Source organism: Pezoporus flaviventris, unplaced genomic scaffold, assembly GCF_033815535.1.
Source record: "Pezoporus flaviventris isolate CSIRO_AGI_PZ_B2104156 unplaced genomic scaffold, CSIRO_AGI_Pfla_v1 ptg000005l, whole genome shotgun sequence".
NCBI lineage: Eukaryota > Metazoa > Chordata > Aves > Psittaciformes > Psittacidae > Pezoporus > Pezoporus flaviventris.
In genome coordinates this window covers 12619059-12644673 of record NW_026892553.1, presented here as the reverse complement: position 1 = coordinate 12644673, position 25615 = coordinate 12619059, and the positions used below count along the sequence as shown (strand labels likewise).

General features: G+C 41.9%; 1 protein-coding gene across 3 annotated transcripts in view; it reads right to left on the bottom strand.

Moving 5' to 3' along the window:
• The window catches only part of GRIA3 (glutamate ionotropic receptor AMPA type subunit 3), a 146310-nt gene that overhangs the window by 19080 nt on the left and 101615 nt on the right, over positions 1-25615 (bottom strand). For 2 of the 3 annotated variants that reach the window (XR_009741971.1, XM_061446085.1), the window contains exons 11-14: positions 23398-23774; positions 15908-16106; positions 1316-1563; positions 640-754 (exon numbers count right to left, since the gene is read on the bottom strand). Coding sequence is in view for 2 of the 3 variants with exons in the window: in XM_061446085.1 (XP_061302069.1) it covers positions 640-754; positions 1316-1563; positions 15908-16106; positions 23398-23774 (939 nt within the window). In the remaining variant the exon portion in view is untranslated. The remainder of the gene's footprint in view (positions 1-639; positions 755-1315; positions 1564-15907; positions 16107-23397; positions 23775-25615) is intronic. The other variant, XM_061446086.1, reaches the window with a different exon arrangement.

Here is a 25615-nt window from a genome sequence, read left to right as displayed (position 1 = left end):
CTCAACCCCACACTGCAATTAGATGAGCAGCCACTCTTTCCTTTCCTGAGCTACAGACCCATACATGCAGCTCTCCTCCAGAGACGAGGCTTCTTCCCAGGACCTCTGGTGGCACCAGTTCAGCCCAGCAAAGCGGTGTGGGCTGGTACTGGTTTGCTTGAGCCCTCCCTAACGAAGGAGAAGGAAGCCCTCACCTCCATGTCTGTGCTGGCAAAAAAAAAGCCTCTCAAAAACCACTCTGCATCACAGCTAAAGCATGGGGAAGGACTGAAGCCTTCTCCTCAGGGCTTAGTATGGTGGCCAGATGTAAATGCCATACTAAGCCTAAGGTTCCTTGTACAGTTACAAGTACTGATTTGCTCTGTGTAGGTCCCACCAAGACTAGACTTTCTATCTGTTAGTTAAATAAGGTTTCCAAGCTTGACCAAGCCTGTTGATGATATTAAATAAGACCGTTTCTTTGAAAGAGCTACTGGCCGAGCAAATGGTTTTTCTTCCCCACCAGAATGATTCAAATGGTTTTAATGCACATTCTTTTTTGTGATTTTTGATATTTTTTTTTGTCCTTGAGAAGTGAAATAACAGCCTTGCCGATTACTCTTTGCTAAGGTACCCGATTGTGGTGACATTGAGGCTGACCTTGGAGTCACCTCCCCCGCTGCCGCACTCTCCTTTGTCGTACCACCATTTGTTTTTCAATTTGTCCAAGAGGCCTTGCTCATTCAGTTTTAATACTGCCAGGTTAACAGCATTTCTTGAAACGATAAAACATAGCTTGTAAGAAAAAATGCACAAATGCTTAGGAAATCGTAACGTATAAAAAAAGGAGCACAAGAGGACAAATTGGCTAAAATTTCACAGAACGTGGAGCTATCAAAATGTCTGTACAGCAAATACAGGGTTAAATATTGGAAGGTGGCATGGAGGATAACATCTGCTCAAAACTGAAGTGTGCGGGATGGGGAAATCGTCTTTGAGAAAAAAAGTAACAAGAACACCACATCATGCAGTTAACATTCGTCACATATGGCAGGTTAACTCGGCTTTTACCATTTAAATTGAAAAAGCCATTGAACTGTAAAATTAAAACAGCAACAAACAATCAGAGAGGACAACACGAAGAGAACACTAAAAAAAAATGGATGCATTAAATAACTGAAACCATAATTTACCGTCTTATTTAACTCCATGGAATATTGAAGATTTTAAACTTTAAAGTTACCTCAAAATCCACAAGAAAGAAAATGACAACACAATACATCAGGGTAGGTGGAATACTATAACAACATGGATATTGTTATATTATTCCACCCACCTTAATGCTGAGCCTTTGGGGGTTGCTACACCATAGCCCTTGGAATCCAGGTTGCCGCCAACTTTCATGGTGTCGCAGGGCTTGCGCTGCTCAATGTACTCATTCATCGTGGACTCCAGCAGGAAGGCAAACTTCCCCTTGGACTTCCGCACCCTCGCCACCCCGTCCGCCGTCGTCTTGGTGAACACGGAAGGCTCGGCTGACTTCATGTACGACCACATCTTCTCGTAGACGGCTATTTTTGACCTCTGGGAGAGATGAAAGGAGGGAAATGGAAGAGCCACGTTGGGACGGGCACAAGGCTGAGCTCCTTGGGCTTAGCTCAGCGGTATAATGAACACCCTATACCTGATTAACAAATAAAGAAGTCAAGATAGCTTGGAGAGAGACACATTGCCCCTGAATAACAACCAAGCCATAAAATGGTTGGGGAGGGGAAAACACCTCTCATTTATTTATTTTACTAATTGCCATGTAACTGGCAGTCAGAATGAGAAACAGCGTGCGCCCATCCCAGCGCCTCAGTTCCTGCTCTGCGGTGGGTTTAACCGCCTGCATGCTGCTCTGCTACTGAACCAGAGGGAGCTCGTTACATCCTAGCTCATTCATCACGGCCAAAAGATGCAGAAGAAGCCTCTCCTCTCCACAGCAATCCTCAGCACTGGTTTTTGGTGCTAGCCTGCAGCTAGGAAACACTGACATTTGCTTATTACAAGTTCCCAGCAAGGCAGGAGTCCTCTTTTCACAGCAGCGATGGTAGGTCTATGATACAGAAATCCAGGACAGCTTTCGTGGCTTCTAAAAGTGGTGTCCATATAAGAGATACAAATACTAATTACAAAAGCCTTTATGAAGCAATAGTAAAACTTTCAAAATTCAGTTTCACATTTTCCTAAGACAACAAACACAAATATTAGTAATAAGCTGAAAAAAACTTGCTGTTAACTGCATGCATGTCATGTAGATATATCTGTTTTCTCCCATTTTCCTCATTTTGAGACTGAGCCAATCCTAACAGCCTCTAGATCAGCATACAGGTTTTGTAAACCTGGCAATGTTGAGAAATGTGTTACTTCCCCTTCTCCCTCTTCCCAACCAGTAACATTTAAACCGCCCTCAGATCTTAAAGCCACCTCCAGACTCTTAAGCATTCGTATCCTGGACTACCAGTTAAACTTTTCTGCTTGGTCGACAGAAGGCTGTAATGCCAACTGTCTAAAGTCTAGAAATCCAAAGGATTTATATAAGGCTTTTGGTCCAAGCTGTGGGTATCTGGAATTTATGCCTCCTACTCCTTGCTAGTTTCCTGTCCATAGTTTTCCTTGCAGAATGGGAATGAGGCAGGCAGTAGCTAAATCTAGTTTGAATTTAACTAACTCGTGGCAGAAGACTGTTAATGTCCATCAGCTTGATGACTGAGACACGTTTCCTCCTTATTCTGGACAATTTAATGTGTCTTGAGTAATGCAATGCTTAACAACCAGCCTCCAAACATTGCGCCAGGAGTAAGCCCTGCCTTCACCCTTCTTCAGATTAACAGGCTCAGCTAGTGTTGCTATGATGGATGGAGAGTAGCACAGAGGGCAAGATTTTATTTTAATTACCCTTCTTGATGAGCTGAAAAACAAGTGAAAATGCAAACCAATTAAAATCAGCCCAATCAACAGTAAGAAATCAGAGAGACAACAATACAGCACAGCTTCGTTAGGAGCTGGCTGGGTGGTGGGTGTGAAAAACAAGCAACAGGGATTTTGACTGAGAGCACTGTTTGGCCTGATGGGCTGTACGACTGCATTTGTCCAGCATCTGGAGTGAAGAAGTGGTGAGAGAAAGTGGGATATAAATGGGGCCTGAAACGGCCCTTACACTGGTAAAACCCTGTTTTGGTGGGGAGTGTGGTTGCTTGCTGCCTCCACCAGCCTTGGGCCATTGGGTTTGGGCAGAGGCAGCTCTGAGTCCCAAGGTACAAATACAGCTTTACTCTATCTCTCAGCAAGCTAAAGTGGTTAGCATTCAAAAACTGTGCATTCATTACCTATGCTTTTGCTTGTTTTCCTCTGCAGACCATGCCTACACAGATAAACCAGAATTTCTTTTCCTTTTCATCTCCTAACTCTTACCGGAATGTCTGTCTTTAGCAAGTTCTTTCATACCCTTTTCCAGCTGTCCAGACTACCTAAAAGCAATTGCCAATACAACTGTGCATTATTAATAATAACAGTTATCTGATGAGTGCCAACAGCATGCTCAGAGCTGCAAATGGTCCAAGCACACTCCCTGCTTCAAGGGCAAAGTGTGAATATCATCATTCATGCTTCAAAAAACCAAATTCCACGACTCAAAACCAGATTTCTTTTCAGCTTTAACAAACAGCCTAAGCTTTATAGTTTGTTCCCTTCACTTAACTCTTTTGGATGATGTAGCTAATAAAACAGTACATTTCTACGTGATCATTGCCCACCTCATATTCTGCCAAATGGGATTTTCATAGTATCTTGTTATTATCAAATTAACTGAATGAGTATAGTGGTCTGATCTAGTAGAAGTAGACAAAAATGCAGTCTGGAAATGAACACAGCAGGTATTGACTGGGAAAGGTCAAAATAAGATGCACGGTGTGCATGTTGGTTTTGGAGCAGCCAGAGCCTGGCTGGGGGAGTCTGGATGAGCATCCATGGGTGTTCCTGGAGTGGGGACCAGGGAGGTAACGGGCTCTGGCCACCGAGTCCTGCTTGGTCAGTGCTGCTCTCTGCAGCCATTCCCCTAAATCCATGAGGCCAAAATAATGATTTATGATGAAGCATCTTAGAGAAAGAGACAGGGGCACCAGAGGAGCTGTGAAACCTGCAAACCTCCTCAGAAATGCTGCATTTTACACCTGCAAAATGACATGAAACAGCTTGACTAAAGCTGGTCAAAGATGTAAAAAGATGAAAGACAGTATTTTTGGTAAATATTTTACTTTTTCCAATTTTCCAATTGTCTCCAAAGAAAAAACAGACCAGAAAACTCAGAAGCCCCTAAAAGACTTTCAGAAAAGGAAAAATTATTTTCTTTCTAAGTGTAAAGCTGCAAATCCTGTGCTGAAAGAACATTATCACCCATCTGTCCTCCTCTGCAGACATTCCTGCCTGCGAGTCCCTCCAGGAGTCTGACACCTGCAAGAGGGGCCAGACAGGAGCAACCAGAGAGAAAGGATTTACACTCTGAAATAAGGTACGGTCTGACAGATCTGCTAGAGTTCAGTGGCAGTAAAACATTTTCCCTCTCATTAAAGTGTTACTTCTAAAGGGATATTTAGAAAAAAAAGCTTAAAAGCAGAGATTTAAACCAATTCAAAGCCCATAACTGCAGTAACTCCCTATGCTCTGCAACTCCTATTTCATTTCTTTGATATTGCTCTCAAGAAGTCTGCCACACACATTTCCTCAGGATTTCAAGGGGATATTATTATCACTTTTTTTTCTTAAAAGCAACATTTTTAGTGTTTCATCCAGGCCCTGGGACACATTAAAGCGTCTTTTCATTATGGCAGCCTTACTGCGGATATAAATAGAGCTGGCCTTTGCTTTGTCGATAATGCTGGCTTTTTCTTTATGTGGAGATGTTTATGCAGAAGTATGAGCCACATGCACCTCAACACCTCCTCGTTCTGAGGAGTCACTTCATGTTACTCACTGGTACCTCAATGCACGCTGCTTCTGGGGAGCAGTGCATTCAGTCTAAAAGAAAGTGCCAATTCAATTAGTCCACAATTTTAACACTGTCTGTCATTCCCATTCTCCTGTGTGTTGGCTCCAGTACTGAAATGAAAAACCAAACAAACCCACGACATGCTGCAGCATCAAGAAGTGCAGCTGGACAGGGTGCATGTGCAGTAGGCAGCGGGAATGAGGCAGCTTTACCTCTGCAGTTTTTTCTTCAATCCATTCAACAATAAAACCCCAGCAACCAGGCTCCAGCTGAGTGGGACCATATGCCTTAGGTTCACTTTTTGCACCCCCACATATGCCTACAGATATATTGCACATCTTAGATGATTCCTTGACATTGGTTAAATCCATCTCTAAAATATCTCTGTGACTGAAGCCTTCTCCCACTGACCGAATTACCTTTCCCCCTCTGCAGGCAGTTGTCTCACACTTCCGTGATAAGTGACATTGTGTCACCTCCTCCATTACCAGGTAGCAGAGAAGCTATACTATTTGAAAGAAACAGCGTTTTTCCCTCTCTACTTATAGTATGTTACAGGGATGCCCTTTGCCTGTTTTAGAACATTTTGCCATCTCTGCCACTTTCTCTGCAACCTGCAGGTCTTCTTCAAAATGCCCATCTCATGCACCCTGCTGGGATATTTTATTAAAGTGACCAAAATGCTCTTTTGTTTCTTGTAACAGGCACCAGGAAATTAATTCTCAGCAGTCAAGCTCAAACCGTTTATAGGTGACTGTTGTTGACCAGGCAGTCATGAGCCAAACCCACCCAAACCGATTTTACTTTTAAAATTAATTTATGCATTCTCCCTTTACTCTGTATGTTAAAAATTTCAGACTACACTGATCTTAATTTTCTTACCTCTGTCTTCAAAACTAAGTGATAGATAAGCTTAAATAAAAGTGATAAATAAGCTTAAATAAAACAGGGAGGTGAGAAAGAGATAAAGTCCCCCCAGTAATCCAAGAGGTAGCCTATAAGGAAGGAGATTGTTTCATGCTGAGCAATATCAGGGTAAGAAATGGAACAGGTGATGGGAGAAGATCCACAAGGATGCCAGCTACAGCGGCCTGGTCTTAGGGCTGGGCCCAGGCTACGTAAACTTTAACACACTTTGGAGTTGGCCAGCATTCACTGAAATGCAGTAAATCCAACAGGGAAGTGCAGCAAATGGGAGTGAGACAAGTGCAAAGTGGATGGAGCATCCTGACCACGGCATGCACACAAAGGTTGGAAGAGACATCAACAAAGGGCCTAAAGCAGCAAAGGTAACACATTCCTCTGCTACATCAGCCCTGTGACCACTTTACAGCTCTTTAACTAGGGAAATTTATAGCCCTAAGTCAGACAGGTGCTGCTGATACAAAACACAAAGGTCTTCACTAAAAACAGTGCAGGTATTTAATCTGCATAATACATGCTGCCTTTATATACATGCACACCTCACTGATATGAACTTGGGTAGTTAAGTGTGAACCTTAGCTTCATTATCATCACTCAATGCTTTTCTTCCTCATGTGCAATTAGCTTTCCTACAGCAACTAATGAATCCAGTAGCCTATGATCCATTAAAAAGCAAGTTATTAGACAGGAGTGAAAACATGCCAGAAGACTGCCTTGGCATCACTGCTGGTGCCTGGCCTGGGGATCACTTTGCAATCCACTGGTTTTAGGAAGTTGCTTTCTTGGACTTTCAATATGGCAAACTGCAATGCAGTGGCGACCACTGTCTTGCTTTTTTGGATAAGGCTTTGATCTGATGCCTTTCTGCCCCACCACGTTGGGTCAGCTCTGCCTCCTTGGGAGGAGCTCTGGCACATGCATAATGATGCGACATTAATAAGGTTCCTCTCTCTGAGATTTCCAAGCTTTTTACTGAGAAGGTAAAAATAGCTCTCACAAAGGCCAGAGGGCACAATTAGTCCCCTTTCCCAAGTACAGACATGAAAGTACAGCTGTCATTTACTGGAGGTTATAGGGCAAAGTCTTAACAGATCAATGTCACAGCTTTTAGCCACAGATAAATTGTGATGCCAGCAATTTACTTACCTATATGGACAGAAAAATCAATCCCATCATTACACAAACCTTTTGTGTTTATTACATTCTTGGCAGAAGAAATTAGGTCAGATGCCATGGGCACTCACAGGGCATCTCTCTTTCAGCATGGCGAACCCCCCCAGATCTAATAAACTCTACCCATGGTTTGTGAATTGGTGGGATGCTATAGGAAAGCAAGGTTCAAGCATGCGTAAGTAAACTAGCCTGTATATTTGCAGAAATACACAGATCTTTGATAACATAGGCATAAATGTAAAAGAAAAGGTGAACTGGTGAATAACAGTATTTCACAGTGAAGTCTGTGACGGGAGACACTGTCAAGTTGGTTTGTTTTTTAAATTAATGATGCCATAACTTCTGCTCTAGAAATGGCATTTTCCTTTCCCAATTGAGGCAGCTTGGAAATTGAAGATCAGAAGAGCTGAAGGATCAGACCCATGAACCCTGGGCTGCCTGCTTTGCCCTAAGATCCCCTGTGTTCCATATCAAGATTCAGACAACTCCTATACGGGGGCTGTGGGGACAGTTGCTGTCTTTTGAAGGCAGCCCTCTGAACCCACAGGCAGTGTTTCTTGCCTGACCAGAGCAGGGATAGGAGTCCAGTAGGAGCTCATGGAGGAGGCAGTGCTGGAGAAGGAGGGTCAAGGGCAGCTATGCACACAGTGCAGCCAGAAAGCAGCCTGCAAAGAGCCCCTCCAGGCTTCAGCAACACTACAGTATTTCCACACCTGACATACACACTGGCCTGATTACAAAAGGAACTTTATCCCATAAAAATAACACAGTATTGAAGGAGTTTTCTTTTGGGACTCACTTCCTGTGCATCATGGTCATTTTGAAAACATGAGCTTTGGCAGCAGGCAGGTAATATGCTCTGGCTGCTTTAACAGGCATCTTTTCTGGAGTGAGCTGGGCTCATACTAACTCAGACAAGCAAGGAGTCACTCTGACTGTAACTGGACGTCACTGACATGGCAGTAACAGTCTAAGCAGCACAATGTAAATCAAGATTTTAAAATGTCCTTTCATCCACAACACTGAACTTCAGACTATGCTTATATTCATCCCCTCACTTTACTGCTGCCATTCATTCCTCCTTGTAGCAATACTGATCAAGAAATTAAAATGAAAGTCTTCACCAAGAGACAAGCTGCCTTTGTAAACCCCCTGTGATCCATGGCCAGAGCCAGAGCCCTAACCGAGGAAGCGCACTGCACGGCTGCATGGGGAGACAGCAGGGGATGGGTGCAACAGGGATCTGCATGGCTGGGCTGTGACATGTGTCTGTCTGTCTGCCTGCCCTGGGAGCAGGAGGCAGCATGCACCCAAGCTGGCTGGAGGGAGCGATTATGTCAGCCTCCAGGCTAAGGGGCATCTCCCCAGCAGTGACATACTGAGCAAAGCAGTCCTGTCTGCACAGCTGAGCAGCACACCAGCCCCGCTCTGGATTTGGCCCGTAATAAATTAACAGAGAACGGCGTTTCCAGCACATGGTCTGAACACTGTCAGGTCTAATGAGTCTGCAGCTCCAGACAGAACAGGCCAACATACAGGCAATGACGGAGAAATCCCAGTGGACTGCAAGAGGGGATGTTTCATATTCACATCATCAGAGTTTCTAAACCTTCATGTATTTTCTAATTATGCAAAAGTAACAGTAGCAGTGCTGTGAGTAATTTATCAGCATCCATGTATTTTAAATGAATCCCTAGTAAGGATGTATTAATGTTACAGAGCAGCATTACATAAAGCAGGAGTGACTTGAAAACCCAGGGTCCTGGCTGTCTTGAGCAATGTCATTATCATTATCACAGAGCTGCTCTCCAAAAAGTAGAGCATTCAAACAGCAAGTGATTTCGCCCCGAGGCGCTCTCTGCTTGCCTCTGTGGTGCAGACACAGTTACAGGGTTAACCCACTGCTGGCTGCTGTGCCAGGCTCTGCCGTGGGCTGCATTCACACACAGTGCCTGATCCATGCAGAGTGGTCACCTCAGCAGCACAGCCAGAAACCCTGTTCTTACAGAGATCAACTTCTGAGCAGCATCAAGACATTGGTGAGCTGGAAAGCCTAAGCCACAAACACAAGCAGAGCTGATAGCCAAATGCCATCTGTTATTGAAAACAAAGGAGAGATTTATTCAACTATTTGTTATTAAGTGTTAACTGAAAGCTTTGTTAATTCCTAGCTGCCTGCTGAAATTAGTAAAATGGTTCAGCCATCTAAACTCCAGCACCACCCAGCGCTTCCTTTCCAAGGAGCGGATGATGGATGAACTGTTAATTTTAGTTCCTGTAAGGATAACATATTCCTCTCCAATCTATAGGCTTAAAGACATTAGATCACTTCATGGGAAACTATTTCTTTTGTAATTATGTCACATTTGATTTCCTGCTGTCTTTAGCCATGTGACAGAAAGGAGATTCAACAGATTAAGGGAAAGAACCCCCACAAGTAGACCATTTACTATTCATGCAATGGAGAGGCTGTGATCTCTCTGCACGTGTACATCCACCTTTTCATATGTGTGCACACCCCCACCAATATCAAACAGGGAAGGGAGAGGCAACATTTTTCACACTTCCTGTGTTGGAAAACAGTTAAAACCCCAGCACTTTTTCTTATTAATTGCTGCCACATTGTCTATCAAAGATCTATACAGCTCGTATTTGAAGCTATCATTTTTTCTGTGATGTTCTGATCTTTGAAGTCCCTAAATTCAACCACACTTCAATATTTTTGTCAGGCATTTGTTTTGATGACTGTGTTGTTTTGCTCGATGCCAAGAACACAGAAAGCTTCAAACTGCTAATCACAGTTTTATCCAAAGGCAAAAGCAATGCATTTGTATGAACGCTGTGCTAGAAACAAGTCCTTCATCTTCACTAGCAAAATAAATGTTGAAATTAAAAATCAAAGAGTTTAACTACAGATGAAACCCTTCATGGTGCACGCACAGAATTCACTGTGGTGTTTTTAATAGGCTCTAATGATGATCTCAATATCATTTGATTGCACAGAATGCATAAAAATCGCATGGCAGCTACTGGTTCATAATTCAGGGCTTTTCCTTCCTGAGACCACTGGCTGGGAGAATTTATTTCCCTTACCTTTTGTCTTCACACAACCCTATCATCAGAGGAAAGCAATGAGCTCTTTATCTTACAACTGGGTGTAACATGCTAGTGCTTCAGAACGCATTACAGTCATTATGTCTGCCCCTGTCCCCAGTGGCTCTGCCTGCCCTGCCACATCCTGCCCTTCCCACGGAGGGACCATAACAGTGTCCTCCCTGCCCGCTGCCCGCTGGGTGGGAGCCAGCAGCGCTCTACCCTTGGAGCCAGGTGGGACTCAGTGGGGTCACTGGTGCTGCTCCAGCCCCAGCTCATGCAGCCCATTACAGAGCATGCAAGAGCAGGAGGGAAGGTTTTAGTTACCCCAAGTGTTTTTTGTGGAGAGCGTTTCAAAATCCTTAAGCTATAGGTTTTAATTTCTGAGGAATTTGGGGTCAATATGTTCATTTGCTCTTTCACTGTTTTTGTCAGGTAAATGTTGATTTTCTGCTTGGGTACTCACCTGTCTGGTGTTTTTTTCTATTCTTTTGAACAAATCGTTTTCTATATCGGCTTTACTTTTACCAGCTAAACAAGCTGTACTTAAAGATCCTTCCAAGAGGTACGTCAACAGTCCCCTTACCATATTTAGATGCTTTTTCTGGTACCCATTTTCACGTCAGAGCACCCTTCCTCAGTATAGGCAACCAGAGCTGCAGACAGAAATGCAAAGCCTATTGCCAGGGCATCTCATGCTTTTCTATCTGCTCTTGCTGAGCTATCCAGACTTGATGAAACCAAGAAGATAGAAAAAGGAGAACATCTTACAGACTGTCCCTAGCATGACTTCCTGCACCCTAACAATTGTAGTTTTAGATCATATTTTATGTATACACAAAGTCCAGAAAGTCCTCACATCTGAACCTGGCTTGGAAAGAACCACTTTTTGAGAAAACAGATGAAGAGGAATTTCAAGGGCTGAATGTGTCCACAAAGGCATAAAAGAACAGTATCGCCTTCTCACAAAACATTCATTAAGGGCAAAATATTATGGAAGTGTTTGGGTAGGCTATCCAAGTGTTACAAGAAGTGAAGCTTTCACACAGAAGGCACAAGGAAAGCATGTGCAGACTCCTTGGTGTCCCCAAGTTAGCTCTAACTCCCATGTGTCCTAAGACTTTAGCCTTAGCTGTGAATTTCATGCCGTGGTGCAAAAAAATCCTAAAAATAATATCTAAGCTGTGCTTGAAGGCTGTCAGCCTGTTTAACACCTCCAGGCACTAAGCCTAAAGTCTGTATGAACAGCAGAAGCAATGTCAGTGTCAAACTCTCTGTCCAATACCGATGAACAACAGTGCCATGTAGAAGTAATCAACTGTAAGAGCAGGAACCATCACGTCCAAAGGATCTTTGGCCTTTCTACTGAAATTTTTAACTAGCCTGGAAATTAATGCCATTTCCAGGAGAAAAATATAGGAGCTGACTTCAGAGCAGCAAGTCCTTTCATCTGAGGCACGTGGGAGCTGCTGGGTAGCAGAGTCATTTTGTCAGGGATATCTTGAAACTACTGCTAACAAAAATACAAAGTTGTACAATACAATAAGACCAGGCCTTTGAGGCCTCCTTTTTCCTTAGTTTCAGCTAACAGTGATTAGCTACATCGGTAATGGTGTGATAAGAGTCGCCTTCAATTTCTCACAAAAGAGAGAAGGACCTAATGCAAAATCTTGCTACGTGTTACCCACCTCAATATTTCAACCTCTAAAGCCTTGTCACATCAGACCAATTTTGAGAACACCTTCTGAAATATCAGGTTTTCAGCAGAGTGTACTAGCCGGTCAGCTGTGTTTGTCAATGATCAAACACACACTTTGAAAGTTACTTTACAGAAGCCTCTTAACACAGATACCTGCTATCAACTGAAAGAGACCATCATAAATTCAAGAGCAATTTATATTTCTATGCGTCTAGAAACATGTTCTGCTTCTACTGAAGTTTTAAATACAGCCAAGTTTACATAAGAATTACTAATTGGTTGTAAAGGTCATGCCTTTGGAATATATAAATATTGGAGGTGTAAAATGTATTAGACTGTGCTATTATACTTAGGCTTAGTGCTGAATTTGGATTAAATGGTGTTATATTGATTTGATGAGCTACTCAGATATGCTGAAGCTTTAATTGAATGTATTAGAAGATGTTAATTCTAACAGATACACCCTCAAAAGTAGTAGCTTAGTGATTTGAAATTGTTTTCTAGTACAGGCCTCTGCCAGTTTTCAAGAAAGAGAAAGGTATTTTTGAGTCCTTAATCTGAGACTATATGCTAATAAATATCTAAGAAGAGGTTCTTTCTTTTCCTTTTCAATATGGATGAGTGCCCTTTGTAAGCCAGAAGGGAACAGATGTAATGTATTGATTGCCATTTAAATGCCTTTATAAGCTCATTAGTGAAAAATGTAAAATGTTTCTGAGCAGAAACAAGCAAGTACCATGAAAATAGAGGAAGGCTCATATGGTTCTTAGATATACATTAGACAAATGCCCTGATGCAGAGAGACATCAACAAGTGAGAAGTGTGAATGATGCCTGTTGTGAAACTGCTATAAAGAATAGGCTCTCTTGTTGTGAGAACAATGTCACACTGACAGCGGATGTTGTGCACACTTGAAACTGCAATGGTGTATCTAGATTACCCACATAGCTGGGATAGCTTCTACCTGGGAGACACTGTGATGTTTAGGGAAACATCCAGGAGTATAAAATAGGTCACTAGCTGGAGTCTGCCCAGGTCTGAAGTGGCTGAAAGTCATCACCATCTGTGCATCTGAAATGAGGTGCTGGTATCAGTCCAGTTCCTAGCAGGTAGGTATCCATGCTGTAAAAGAAACCTTCAGAAGCAATCCTGGTTGTAAATGGGGTTGGCAGAAAGGAGCCATGGACTGAAGGCTCTCAAGGAGCTCCTTGTAGCACACAGGCAAGATGGTGGTATTTGGAGCTCATTCATGTGTAGCCCCTCTATAATGTCTTAGCGGGCAATTATTCTTTGCTGTTGTCAGTCTAGTTCCTTTCACTGACTAACAGCAGCCATTAAGATCACTATCTGACTAATATCTTTGAGAAACATTTTAGCTTAACAGCTCTAGGAAGAGATATACCCATACAAGGTTCTTTATGGGATCTTGGAGATGCTGTCCTGCGCCTCCTATGTGAAGTCATGGCCCAGCTACAAAGCCTCTACACATGTGCTGACCTCCTGCTCTCGCATCTCTTGGGAAGATTTAGCTACTTCTCACATGCCACAGCCAGTGGCATGGGCAACTGGTAGAAGTAAAGATTGCACTACCTTGTGCAGGTAGCCATCCCCTCAGTTAGAAGCTTCCTTTCTCACTGGGAGATGATCCTGACCCACTCAGCCAACTGTTACTTAAACTGGTTAAATGCTGGTGGGGAATGGATTGAAGAGGATATTCCCTTCACAGAGAGAATAAGCATCACACTGTACCAAAGAGAACTCACAGTTTTGACTCAGACCACTATCACTCCCACTGATGCGCTAGCAGTGAGACAAGAGCTTACAGGGAGAGAAGTATCCCAAACCACAGAGCAGACATAGTCTGTGCAGCAGGGCCTCAGAAACCAAGTGTCCTCCAAGAGTTATTTCAAGTTTCAGCCGTCATTACCGTCTTATTAAGGAGCTAATAAAGACTGTACAACAAAGTATTTATGTGAACATACGCATTTAATCTAAGGCAAAGCTTTTGCCCTTCTCAAATCAACTGAAGAAGACTCTAATTACAACAGTTTCATGGCTGCATCACTCTATTCAAATTAATTACTCTGCAAAAGTTAATACAACTGAAATGATGTTGTGTGTCTTGAGAATGCTGAGGAGAGAAAACACCACTTAGGGCCCATTCTCCTTCCCACTTGGCTCATCACCCAGAGCAGGCACTACATCCCGCTCCACCACTGCTGGGCTCCACTCTCCTCCTTTCTCATCTGCCTCCTCTCCCTGCCTGATGGAGCTGCCAGCTCCTGACAGATCCTCCTCATTTACAGCCCTGCTTTCTCCAGCACCCAGAGAGAGTCACAGCTCATCTCAAGACTATTAACAGCACAACAGAGTATTCATGCATTTACTAGACTTTGTATCCTTTCACACGAAACACTCATTCCTTTGATCTCTGGGTGAGAAGGGATTTCCTTGTTATGTCAAACCATTAAGGAAATGAAGATACACCCCCACACAATCTCTCTTTCTGTATTAATGGTAACAAGATATTCAAAATAAGATTTTTTACCCCTAAGAACAGTACAGTGACTGTATACAGCACCAGTGTTTCTAATCAAGCTGTGCTACCTCTTCTGACAGGGCTACTCCACTGTTTTTTGTGGTGCAAATAACACTGCCTCAGGCTGATAATTAAACGGAATGCAAATTTTTACACACTTGTCACCCTTACAAGGTCAGTGTTTATCCGGCAGCATTTTAATACAAACAGGAGCCTTTGCAACACACCAGCCACCACAGTTAATCAAGAATTACCGAGCATCTGTTTTTACATGAAGTCAGAGTGCAAAAGCATTATAAAATACCTTTGATTCACTTCTACCTTTACGTCAGACTCATACACACATGTATCTGTATGAATTTCATGAAGTTCATGTACTGAAATTTTAAGTAAATGCAAGGATCTCTCACTCAGTATTTATCCAAGGAGCCCTCAGTACCCCATCAGCCTACAGCAGCAAGGTTTTTTGTGTCCCCCCTCCCTCACACTTGCACCTGGGCAGTATCCGTGACAGGCAATGATTAGTGCTGCAGCGCTGACCACTTTTCCATTAAAAAAAATGTTGGTTTGAATGGCATCTGATTGGCACTGCTGAGAGAGAACCAAGAGCTCCCTGAAAGCGCTGACCATCTCAGTTTGCCCTTAGAGAGGCAAGAAATAAGAGCTTTTCAGGTCACAGCATTTTTAGCTAGATAAAAGCGGTCTGAGGTTGTATTTGGAGTTTTTAATGACCCTCACCAAGCGCTCTGCAGTTCAGCTTGTGGCTTGGCAAGTGAAGAAAGGATGACCTCAAATAAAAGTGTGTACTCCCCCCTACTCCCAAATATTGCAAACCCAGCATTTCTCTAACCAAGGTGAACACACACCAGTGTTCTGGGGTACAAAAGTTTCATCCCTGATGCTGGCCCCTGCCATACACTGGCAGACAGTGAAGACAGAGCAACAGCAACTGCAGCAATCCATGCACACACAGAAATGAACAGCAACACGTGCCTCCTGTCCCCCTTCTCATTCTGGCAAGTGAGCATCGACAGCGGATGGTGCTAATGGCTGCCAGCTGGGCAAACAGAGCAAGTAGGTCAAGAGCATCACTCCTGCAAGAGTTTTCCTTGCTCAATATTGTGAAAATGACTGCATCACTGCTCATCAGACAGAGCTTATGAAACTGGTATTTAAAAAACCCTTCCCATGGTAGCAGAGGTCAGGTTTTCCCATCTTGAGATGTTTCATGTTGAGCAGAACCACCCATTTTTGATAAATACCTTTTGATATTTAAAATCTGCACCCAGGCCTGTCCTGATTGCCCAAAGCAGCTTTTATCAGAACAGCTATCACTGTTATGCTGCTTTGTGCAAGGTTATCACATTGCACAAAGCAGCTTTTACCAGAACAGCTAAAAAAAAAGGACTGAAACCCATACATTAGGCACTTACAGTTTAGAAAAGCTCTAATAGAGATTTAACAGACTTACTCTAAAGAACTCTTTGGTTGAGCCTGAATCCAAAGTGCCATATGCTATTTCGGTTTGTTTAGCCAGGTCCTCTGCGCTCTCTATGGGAGAAACCATCCTTTCCACCGTAAGGAAGGCAGCAAGATTAGCAGTGTAGGAAGAGATAATGATGAGAGTGAAGAACCACCAGACTCCTCCGACAATTCGCCCTGAGAGAGATCTATGGAAAAACACACATCATCAATTGCTGTGAAGACATTCCATTTTTTTTTTTAATTTACTGAAGAGAAATTCACATGCATGACCCTTTTGTCCAGATCCTCCAGGTATCTGTGACCAGATGGACTGTGAGCTAGCTCTTTGTAGTCTTCCTCAGGAAAGCAAATTTGGTGTGCACCTGGTCCTACTCAGTTAAAGTCTCTCCAGTGTTTCAGTGAAAACAAGGACAGTCAATTAAGAAATAATTCATCTGAGCCAACCCCATCAGAGACGTGGAGAGGAAGAAGCTCTCCTGACTTCCATAGATCTTTGCTGGAGAAGTCTTTTGCCAGAAGACTTTTGTCTCCTGTGCTTGCCCAGCCTTTCCCCAAGGCTGGACCCAGCTGCTGTGATATGCCTCTGTTGGGGCTGCCCAGCTCAGGAGACACGAATGTACCTTTTATATAACTAACTCCCAAAATGTAAACTGCAAAAAGGAATGTGAGTAAACATGCAAAGGAACAAACCAAAACTGATCCAGTATCTTCCTCTCACCACAACCTAGCATGAGCTACAGACTGAACACGCATACTGAAGTGAGGAGAGAGGCTGCTGTGCTTTATGTTTTTGTCTTTTTAATTTAATTACAATGTACATGTTGCACTGTTCCAAGTCAAGCGTGTTCCTGCTTTATAACCACCACAAAAACAGAAAAAAGCAGGAAAAATGCTAATTGTGTTGTGGTTTTTGTTTTTTAAGAGGATACCATAAGGACTAAAAAAAAGCCTACTTGTAAACATGTAACTACAAAACGCCTGGTGGTCAGGAGGTCCAGATCCTGTCAGTAAGAGCTCTTGATGCTTTACAGCAACTGAACATCAGGCTGAAAATATCTGTTGAGGGCTGGAGGGTGCCAGTGCCACAGTGCTCAGCTGGGTGGGGAATTTCACTGCTATTTACAGTGCTCATCCTGCAAACACAGCGTGTTGACAGGGATCATTTCAGGAGCCAAGACAAAGCTATTGCCTATTTCCCCTTAAATCTATGATACCATCGCAGGAAGAATCAATCCCAGTACATTAAATCTGTGGAGCCTGTGTGCTGTAGTCCTTGGTTTGTGTGAAGGGAAGAAATAGAAAGCAAGAAAACTCTTACCTGTTCACTTGTTTCCTTCAAGCCCCTCAGTGCCACCCCCAGACAGTGGGTACAAGTTGTCCTACCAACTGATGGAGACAGGAAAAAAGGGAGTCTCCCACATAGGGGATTAGCTGGGAAACTGCCTGGTCTTGGCCAGAGCCTGAGATTGCCTCAGCCATTGAAAAAATACCATTAAATTATGAATGGAGAAACTAAAAAACAAATCCATCTAATGTTAAAGAACACACCAACGAAAAAAAATTGCCAACACAATAAAAGCAGAGTGACCTGAATAGGTGAGAGGAATGTGGAGAAACAAACTACGAGGTGAAGCACTGCTATTCTCCATTCTCCTCTGCCCAAGAAATGGAAGCAACAGCTCCCAGTGAGCAGGCAGATGCAGGCTGGTTTCTATTGATAACAGCACCAGAGCAGTTACACCCAGGGACCACTGCATCAAGTCTGTGCCAACGTGCAAGGTGGTTCAAGTGGCTACACAGCTCAGGGAAGCTTGAAGAGTGAAGCATCACCTCTGTGTCCATCAGGAAACAATGGTTTTTGAGGTGTGAACTCTGAAAGACACCACCATCACTCTGGCCTGTGTGCACTTCTCAAGGGCAGGAAGACATCCACCAGATCACCACTGAACGGAGAAGGCTTCCCTGCCTTTCTTGGCGGGCTTCCAAGAGTATAAAAGGCTTCCAAGTTTCAGCCTTGGCTCCACTGTTGCTGTGCTGATCACTAACAGAAGGCTGCTGAATAGCTGCAAAGGTTAAGTTGCAGAAATAGAAATCCAGAATAATTCAGTGAGCCAAAGAATCTCTCTACCTTGCTCTATGTTTTTTGTAGGTATCAAGTGAATTTCTTGGGATGTTAGATGGTTAAAGGTCTTTCTGGGCAGCTCCCTTATCAGCTTGGATAAGCTTTAGCTACCTTGTACAACTCGATATCCTAAACAGTGAACCAGCCTCTTACATAGGCTAATGTCATTTTAGCCAGCTACAAAGCAGTGCCTTCTGAACTCGTCGTGTGAGGCTCCCTTTGGAGTTGGTGGATAAAAAGAGATTTATCTCACTTGCTGTAATGTGGAATACGTCTCAAGGTGCCCATCTGTCTTAGGACTTTGGAGAGAACTGAGATGCCTAACTAAAACACAGCCTATTGCTTTTAGATGGCAATGTCAGGTGAAATTCACCTCCCTTTTGTTCACTCCTCCACTACGTACTTTCTATTTTCATTGAAGACCCAGTGTTGAATTCTTCCTCCCTGCAGGGAGGTGGAAAGTTTCAGAGCCAGACTGAGCAGAAGTCTGGCTAGCAGAACCAGCAGATGAAACATCCACTTGCATATAGCAAGACCAGCTTTATCTGGGGTTTCAAGGTTCCCATGGACCTCTTGCTTTACAATAGGTCTTGAAATAGGAAGATGAAAAGAAGAGGTGTTTAGATAAATTAGTTTAGATAAAACCTTGCCAGGGTGTTTAGATAAATTCAGTGTAACTACTAGGAACAAAATATTGTGTGTTCATTCTCCTTGTAGTTTCTCATAGGAAATGTCTTACTGGCATTGCTAGCTGTCCTTCCTGTTAGCAGGACAGATGGGTTGCTGGGATAAAAATGTGCAGAAGACAACCATCTTCTAAACCACTGGAACCTGAAGCTCACGCTCTGCAACAATACAAAGTCTGTGTTGAGCTGCATCTTAACACAGCCTTATTACACACAGAGGAAGGTAAAAACATCTCGCCCCAGAGATCTTGCAACCTGCATGAATCAAGTCAAGACAGATACAGAACAAAAAATGGAGAACAGCTGAGAGGCAGGGGAAGGTGAGCATGGCTGGATCCCTGGATGAAGGCAGCACTTGCCTGAGAGTCCTACATGCAAGAGAGGGGTCTTGCTAGATGAGGACCAGAGCTGTTCTCAGGAGAGTTGAGGTCACTTGAAAGAAATTGGATGTCACTAGAGAGTTGTTTCTACCAGAGTCTTCCAATGAGCATGAAAAGGAAGATTAAACATCTGCTACTACGAAGCTGTCTGGGCTGATAGCTGTAATTGGTGGTACACAGGATGGGGCAAAAGAAAAACAAAACAAACCACAAAGCTGACACTGAAGGAAAGACAGACAGAGAGAGTAGAAGAACAAGAACATGGACGAGCATGGCCTGGCAGCCTCCTTGTCCAAAGGACCCCAGTTTCCCCCCAGTCCATCTGCTGATATGAAGACTCCTTATACCCACTGCAGGGGCTGGTGTAGAGGGATGTGGGAGAAAAAGGGTTAGTATATAAACACCGGGATGGTAATAAGAGAATACTTGTATGGTTTGTGCTGTGAACCACAGAAATGTTCGTCCATTACTCAGATAATAATGATAGCAAAATCAATCACAGCTTTTAATAACAGCACCACTTCTTCCGATGAAGACATACCTGTCCAAGTGTTGTAATTTAGAAACAAGTAATGCTTTATCCCAACACGTCATTTTCAAATGACCTCACTAAACAGATACTTTGCACAACATTATTTTAAAGTGAACTGGCATATTAACAAATGAGAGGAGTAATAGAGACCTGGAATAACAGAATTATAGCTCAGTTATCAAAACAGTCGACGGTGTTTTCAAAAGCAAGTAAACAGGAAGAGTGCATACCTTGAGAAGAAATTTAAAAGGAAGCATGGAGTCAAATGAGAGCAAATTAGTAACAAGAGAAAAACAAAATAAATATTCAAATTCACATTCATTTTTCAGCAGAACAATACACTTAAACAAAACCTCATTTATTTACCAAAATAGCTTGAATACTGCTTCTACTCATGGCCATAAACCATTCGTGAGTTCCTATAGTACACCTAAATAATAAGCTTCTTACACTACTCAATTTCTAATTGGGCTCTTCTGATCGATACAAGATGGCTGCTATATTGACAAATAACCTTCAAGAACTTTGGTGCAAACCCTCCTTGTCTAGAACCTGTCCATATTCTGAGCACAAGTCACCTGGTGCCTAAGAAGCTGTGAGCTCAGTCCCTTGCCCCATGCCCAGCCAGCCCCTGCCTCTCCTGCTGGCCTCATGGGGCCAGGCAGCTACTGAGACAAAACACAAGAAACAACAGCATCTAAAGCACTGCCTTGAGATGCTTCTATCATAGGAACTGGCAGTGGGAGTTTCAGAAATACCTCTTTACCTCTCATTGCTATTTTGAAAGTCCCACAAAGTCATTCCCATGGCCTTTAATAGGAGTCTCTTGAGTCTTCTGCTGTGAAAATAGGGATCTTGAAATACACCCTCCTAAATGACCAACCTCATGAGATAATTTTTAATGAACCTCGTCTTTTTCCATCAGCAATTAATTAATCTAGCCTCTTTGTGCCACATGAATAAAGAGCAAAATGAAAATACACGCTCTCTTAGAGATTTCAAAGATACTTTCTCTCAGAACAGTGTTACAAATTTGACTGTGTTTTCTCCTGATTCCATTTGCTGTGCACATCTTACATTAAAGCAACTTTAATAATCTACTTTTGATCCATCAAAAGTGAATTTTCAATGCTTTAGCTCACTATGCAGAAAACACAGCAGCCTTTGATAGCAGAACAAAACTGCTGAAACAAATGCCGATTCCATCAAGGGATGCACTAACCCCATCCTTTGGCTGCTATCTGATTCCATTTAGACGACTCCTATTAAATACAGAGAGGAGAGTACAGGGATATTTCCTCTGGAATATCCACACAGCATACTCACCAAGGATAGATCTAACTAGTCATTAGATGTCACAGCTGTTCCACACAAAGGCAGCTGAAAGAGCCTTTATCAGCAAGTACAAAAGTGATCTCTCCAGACTGCTTGTCGGCATCTCTCTACAAGTGCTGTACGCTCTCATATAAGAAATTTATTCAGACAAAACTCACAATGGAAGAATGAAGCCCCTTTTAATGGCAATAAAATAGTATGAAACATTCATAAAGTCAATGTACTGTGAATGGTGTAACCTTACAAAGATACAGATTAAGAATGAAATATTTGGGAATATTCCCTTCTATGGAAAAGAAATTTGACATTTAATCATCTTAAATCAACATATTGGTCAAAAGAACAGTGCTCAAAAGTATTAATTTTCTCTTTTTTTTCAGTAACAATGCATGTAACTGCCTGGAATCTGTTATCATGAAAGATAACTAACTGGACAATGTCTTCAAATGAAGGCCATATACTACTACTGAGCTAATAACTTCCGATGGACAGATAAAATAAATAGGTTTATTGCTGCCTCTCTTTTTTAGTAGGTATTTCCAAAGCACTTATTGTGGTAGTACTGGAGAAAAATAAGAGTATGTTCCACTTGTTATATAAGGTAAATCGCTGGACATGTCAAAGAGTCACATGAGAGAGTAACAAAAATCCTATGGACTTCTATTTAACTGTCAATAAACAGACCTAGTGGAAACAGAGCAATGCCTGCAGCTTTCCATGTGATGTCCCAGTGCTTATTTCCCGGTCCTTTATATTGGGCACACACACGGTCAACAGCAATTTAAATGTTAACACTACTCATCACCTTTAAGAGCAAGCAGAGAGGCAAAGTTTCACCACAGAATTTAGGTATAAAGCAGAAGCACAGTGTATAAACAGGAGGAGAAGGCAAACAGCTATAACTATGGTGGGGCAGCACACCCAGACACTGGTAACTGCGTGGTCATGCCCAGGCAAAAGTGTGTGCGTTTTATGTAGGATAAATATTCATCTGTCAATAAGTATGAATCTAGTTGCTGCTATCAAGGCTTTTAAAACATATGCATGACTTGCATCAAATACCAATGCCAATATCTCTAGAAGTCCTGGATTTTGCTGCTAGCATTAGGAGATTTGAATGTGCAATGACTGTGAACTTAAAGGATCATTATTACATTATAACAGGTAGGATCATGATCCTTTCCATTAAACTGCATAGAAGTTTTGCACTTCCTTCAGCGAGGCTATTCAAGATCCCTGTCACTATATGGACAAGGAAAAACTGGTAACATCAGTGATTCAGGTGTTGAAAAAGGTACACAAATATAAAGACTGACAAGGTGTATTTTGAATCTAAGTGCTTAGTTAGAAAATATCTGTCTTGCTTTAATTAGCAACCTTGTGAAAGGAAAAAATTGCATCCTGTTTGCACTAAGCAAGTATTTTTAGTAATTAAAATAGTTGTAAACTGGTTATTAAAATATTGTCATACAAAATATAAGTACTGCTCCATCACTAAGAACCCAGATAATTTTACTGCTTATCATAAGCACATCACCAAGGTATTTTTCCAGTGGAAATGAAGTAATATTATATATATTATTCAAAACCTTTTGTGCTATGCATTGTTCAATTAAGAATGGTTTTCAAAGTGTTTCTTTAAAAACATAATTCTACAAGTTACTACCAGCGCTCTCTGTTCAACTGGAATAATGTCAAACATTTTTATTACAGTCTTATTCAGAAAGACTGTCTTCATGAATAAGAGAAATCTTTACGGAAACTGGCAATGCTTATTAGACCATATTGACTACAAACACAGGGACAACAGATTAGACAGGACTGAAATAACAATACACATACAGGGTATTGCGCAGTAGCTGTTAGAGAGGCACGTACAGAGACCTGAACATACGAAAGATGGTGGTAAGCAAATTAGTAATAGGTGAGAGGATGGTTCAAGAAAAACAGAACTAGACAGATTAGGCACAGCATAAAGAAGACTAGCAGAAGCCATGATGGGAGTGGAGGTGTTTTAAAGTGCTGTTGCATGTGATGTTTTTAAATAAACAAGTCTTATTTTACAAAGCAGAATACGTTATATGCACCAAGGAGATGACCGTAAAATGAGATATGCAGCAAAAACACGGTAGCCCTCCAAGCATTGCTGAAAACAGAAAACCCTATGCATTTTACAGCCTCAACATGGTGTATATAAGTTTGGCAGAAATGCATAAATATCATTATAAAGCAATGCCATTCACTCTGGAGGTCAACATTAGCAAGCATGGTGGCTTGATGATGATGCTGAGCATTGAATGGAATGTCAAAACCAAAAATTTTGAATTAAAAAGAAATTTGAAAAAAAGTAACATATATGCACCATGGCATCAGAAAATGACCATAAAATGCAAAAAGGGGATGGAGTGATATGGAACAAACCTTGGAGAAATATCGCATCCTTGCTGCATAAAGGCACCCAGGGAAAACCAAAGGCTGTTAAATATTCCAAACTCATTTGGAGGGTCAGGAGGATTCTGAGGGTCACGTGGCTCTTCACTGCTGTCTTCCAAGTGCCATTCGTAAGGACTGAATCTGCTGACTAGGAAAAGAACTACGCTGACGCCAATGTAAGCAAAGACTATACACATCCAAATTTCATAAGCCAAAGGATCCAGGAAAGAGAATACGCCCGGTTTAGATTTCTGAGGCTTCTTGATCATGATGGAGATGCCCAGGCTCATAAAGGGTTTGGAAAAGTCTATGACTTCTTCTCGCACCAGTGTTATGGTGAGGGGGGCAACAGCTATATCTGCTCTCTGAAAAGGGAAAACAAACCCAAGTTAGTTACAAAACAGTTGCAACATAATCACAATCTAGAGTCTCAGGCTAATGAATCAGATGATAAATTACATGAATCGGTATGAAACATTTTCTTTGCAGCCTATTTTGCAGTCACTGAAGGACTACATGATATTGATAGCAAATTGTTAAGAAAAATTACAATCAAACCTATGCAAGGGCCTCATGACAGAGGCAGACAGATACCAACATGTATTTATGTTTCTATTAAGTCAAAACGGATGAATAAACACTATGTGAACTGGAGAGTGAGATAGCAACTAAAACAATGTCATTTTCTAGTAATGGTCTGTATCCACCTACCAGCCTTAAAGACTTTGGGCAAATTATGTGTTTGTTATGTTTTTACTTTCTCTTTCCCATTTTTTCAGCAAGTTCTTTGGCGTTACTGATTAGTTCAGGACCTTTAAAGGGAATCTAAGAGAAGTAATTGGTCACTGAGTTTCAGCTGCATTTGGGTGCTACCACTCGTATACTCATTTGAAACCCCTTTGTAATAAGCTATACAAGATGGCAAAATAGTGGGGTGATAGGAACTAAACAGCACGCTTTTTCTGTGGTCACTGAAGAACAATAATGAGGATTTGTCAATAGCCTGCGTTACCTGAAAAAAATGCAAAGTAGTATTTTTCAGTATAATGGATATCATCATATTTTACAGAACTTGGCTCTATGGATCTTTAACACAGACTATGCTCTGGGGCTGCATCACCTGGAAGCACAATCTCATCGCATTGCATCTGTTATTTACCAGCATGTTGGTATACTCTGAACCAATGCCCTTCCCTTTAATCAATACATCTTTGCTGGATTACATGGGAGGGTAAGAATGTGAAGTAAAAAAATGTACTATTACCTGATCAAACATAGCATTCCAGAATTTATTTTCAACATGCATTTAATTGCACCTGTATTTCTATGCCAGAAAGATTCAAGTCATGCTGTTAGATAACCTAGTCTTGATTCAGGCAAGTTCTCAAGCAGGTGTCAGCATTTGCAACAGAAGGGACTAGAATGTTAAAAAAAAGGGCCCTTTTAATTTAAAAATTATTTTTATGAGGGTCTGCATACCTACATATAATGTTTTAAATCTTCTATTTTAAACTACTGAAAAGTTAAACCCTAAGTATTCATGTACTGATATTTCTACAGATGGCCTTTCATTGGTAAATTAAGAGTTTCAGAGAGAAAAATTATTCCTAGGGAAAACTTAACTTCTCAATACCTAAACCACGGTGAACCTTTTAAATCAGATTTTTGTTTTCCACTAGTAACTATGTACCTCTTTCTGATGCAAAAGTAAAACCTGATTAAGTAGAAGTCTGAATAAAAGTTATCAGGAAATGTTAATAAGAAGTGATTAAAATCTATGCCGTAAAATAATTGAATATGCCTTTCTGTAAATCTGATGGTGGTGTACATGACTTGCATTAATATCTGATTTGTTCCTCCTCCTAGATAGCTGTTTTGTGGCTTGGTTTTTGAACATTTAATAATCAGAAATGGTGAAGGTTTCTCACAAGGTTAATCCTGGTATTGCTCTGTGCCAGCTGGTGCCTCAGTGGCACTGTGCAGCCATGCCCAAGGGACTTTCAGTGGTTTGATAATAATCAGATAAACTATTCCTGGGCATAGAAGGAAGCCATTTGGAAACCATGGACCTTGGTGTACCCTTTCACAGCCCTCCTCAGCCCCGTTAGACATTGTCTTTTCCCTTAAGTGACCACCTTCCCCAAGGAGAAAACCAAAGTGATTTGGTCATTTACTGCAAAAATCCAGCAGAAAGTGGCTTGACTAC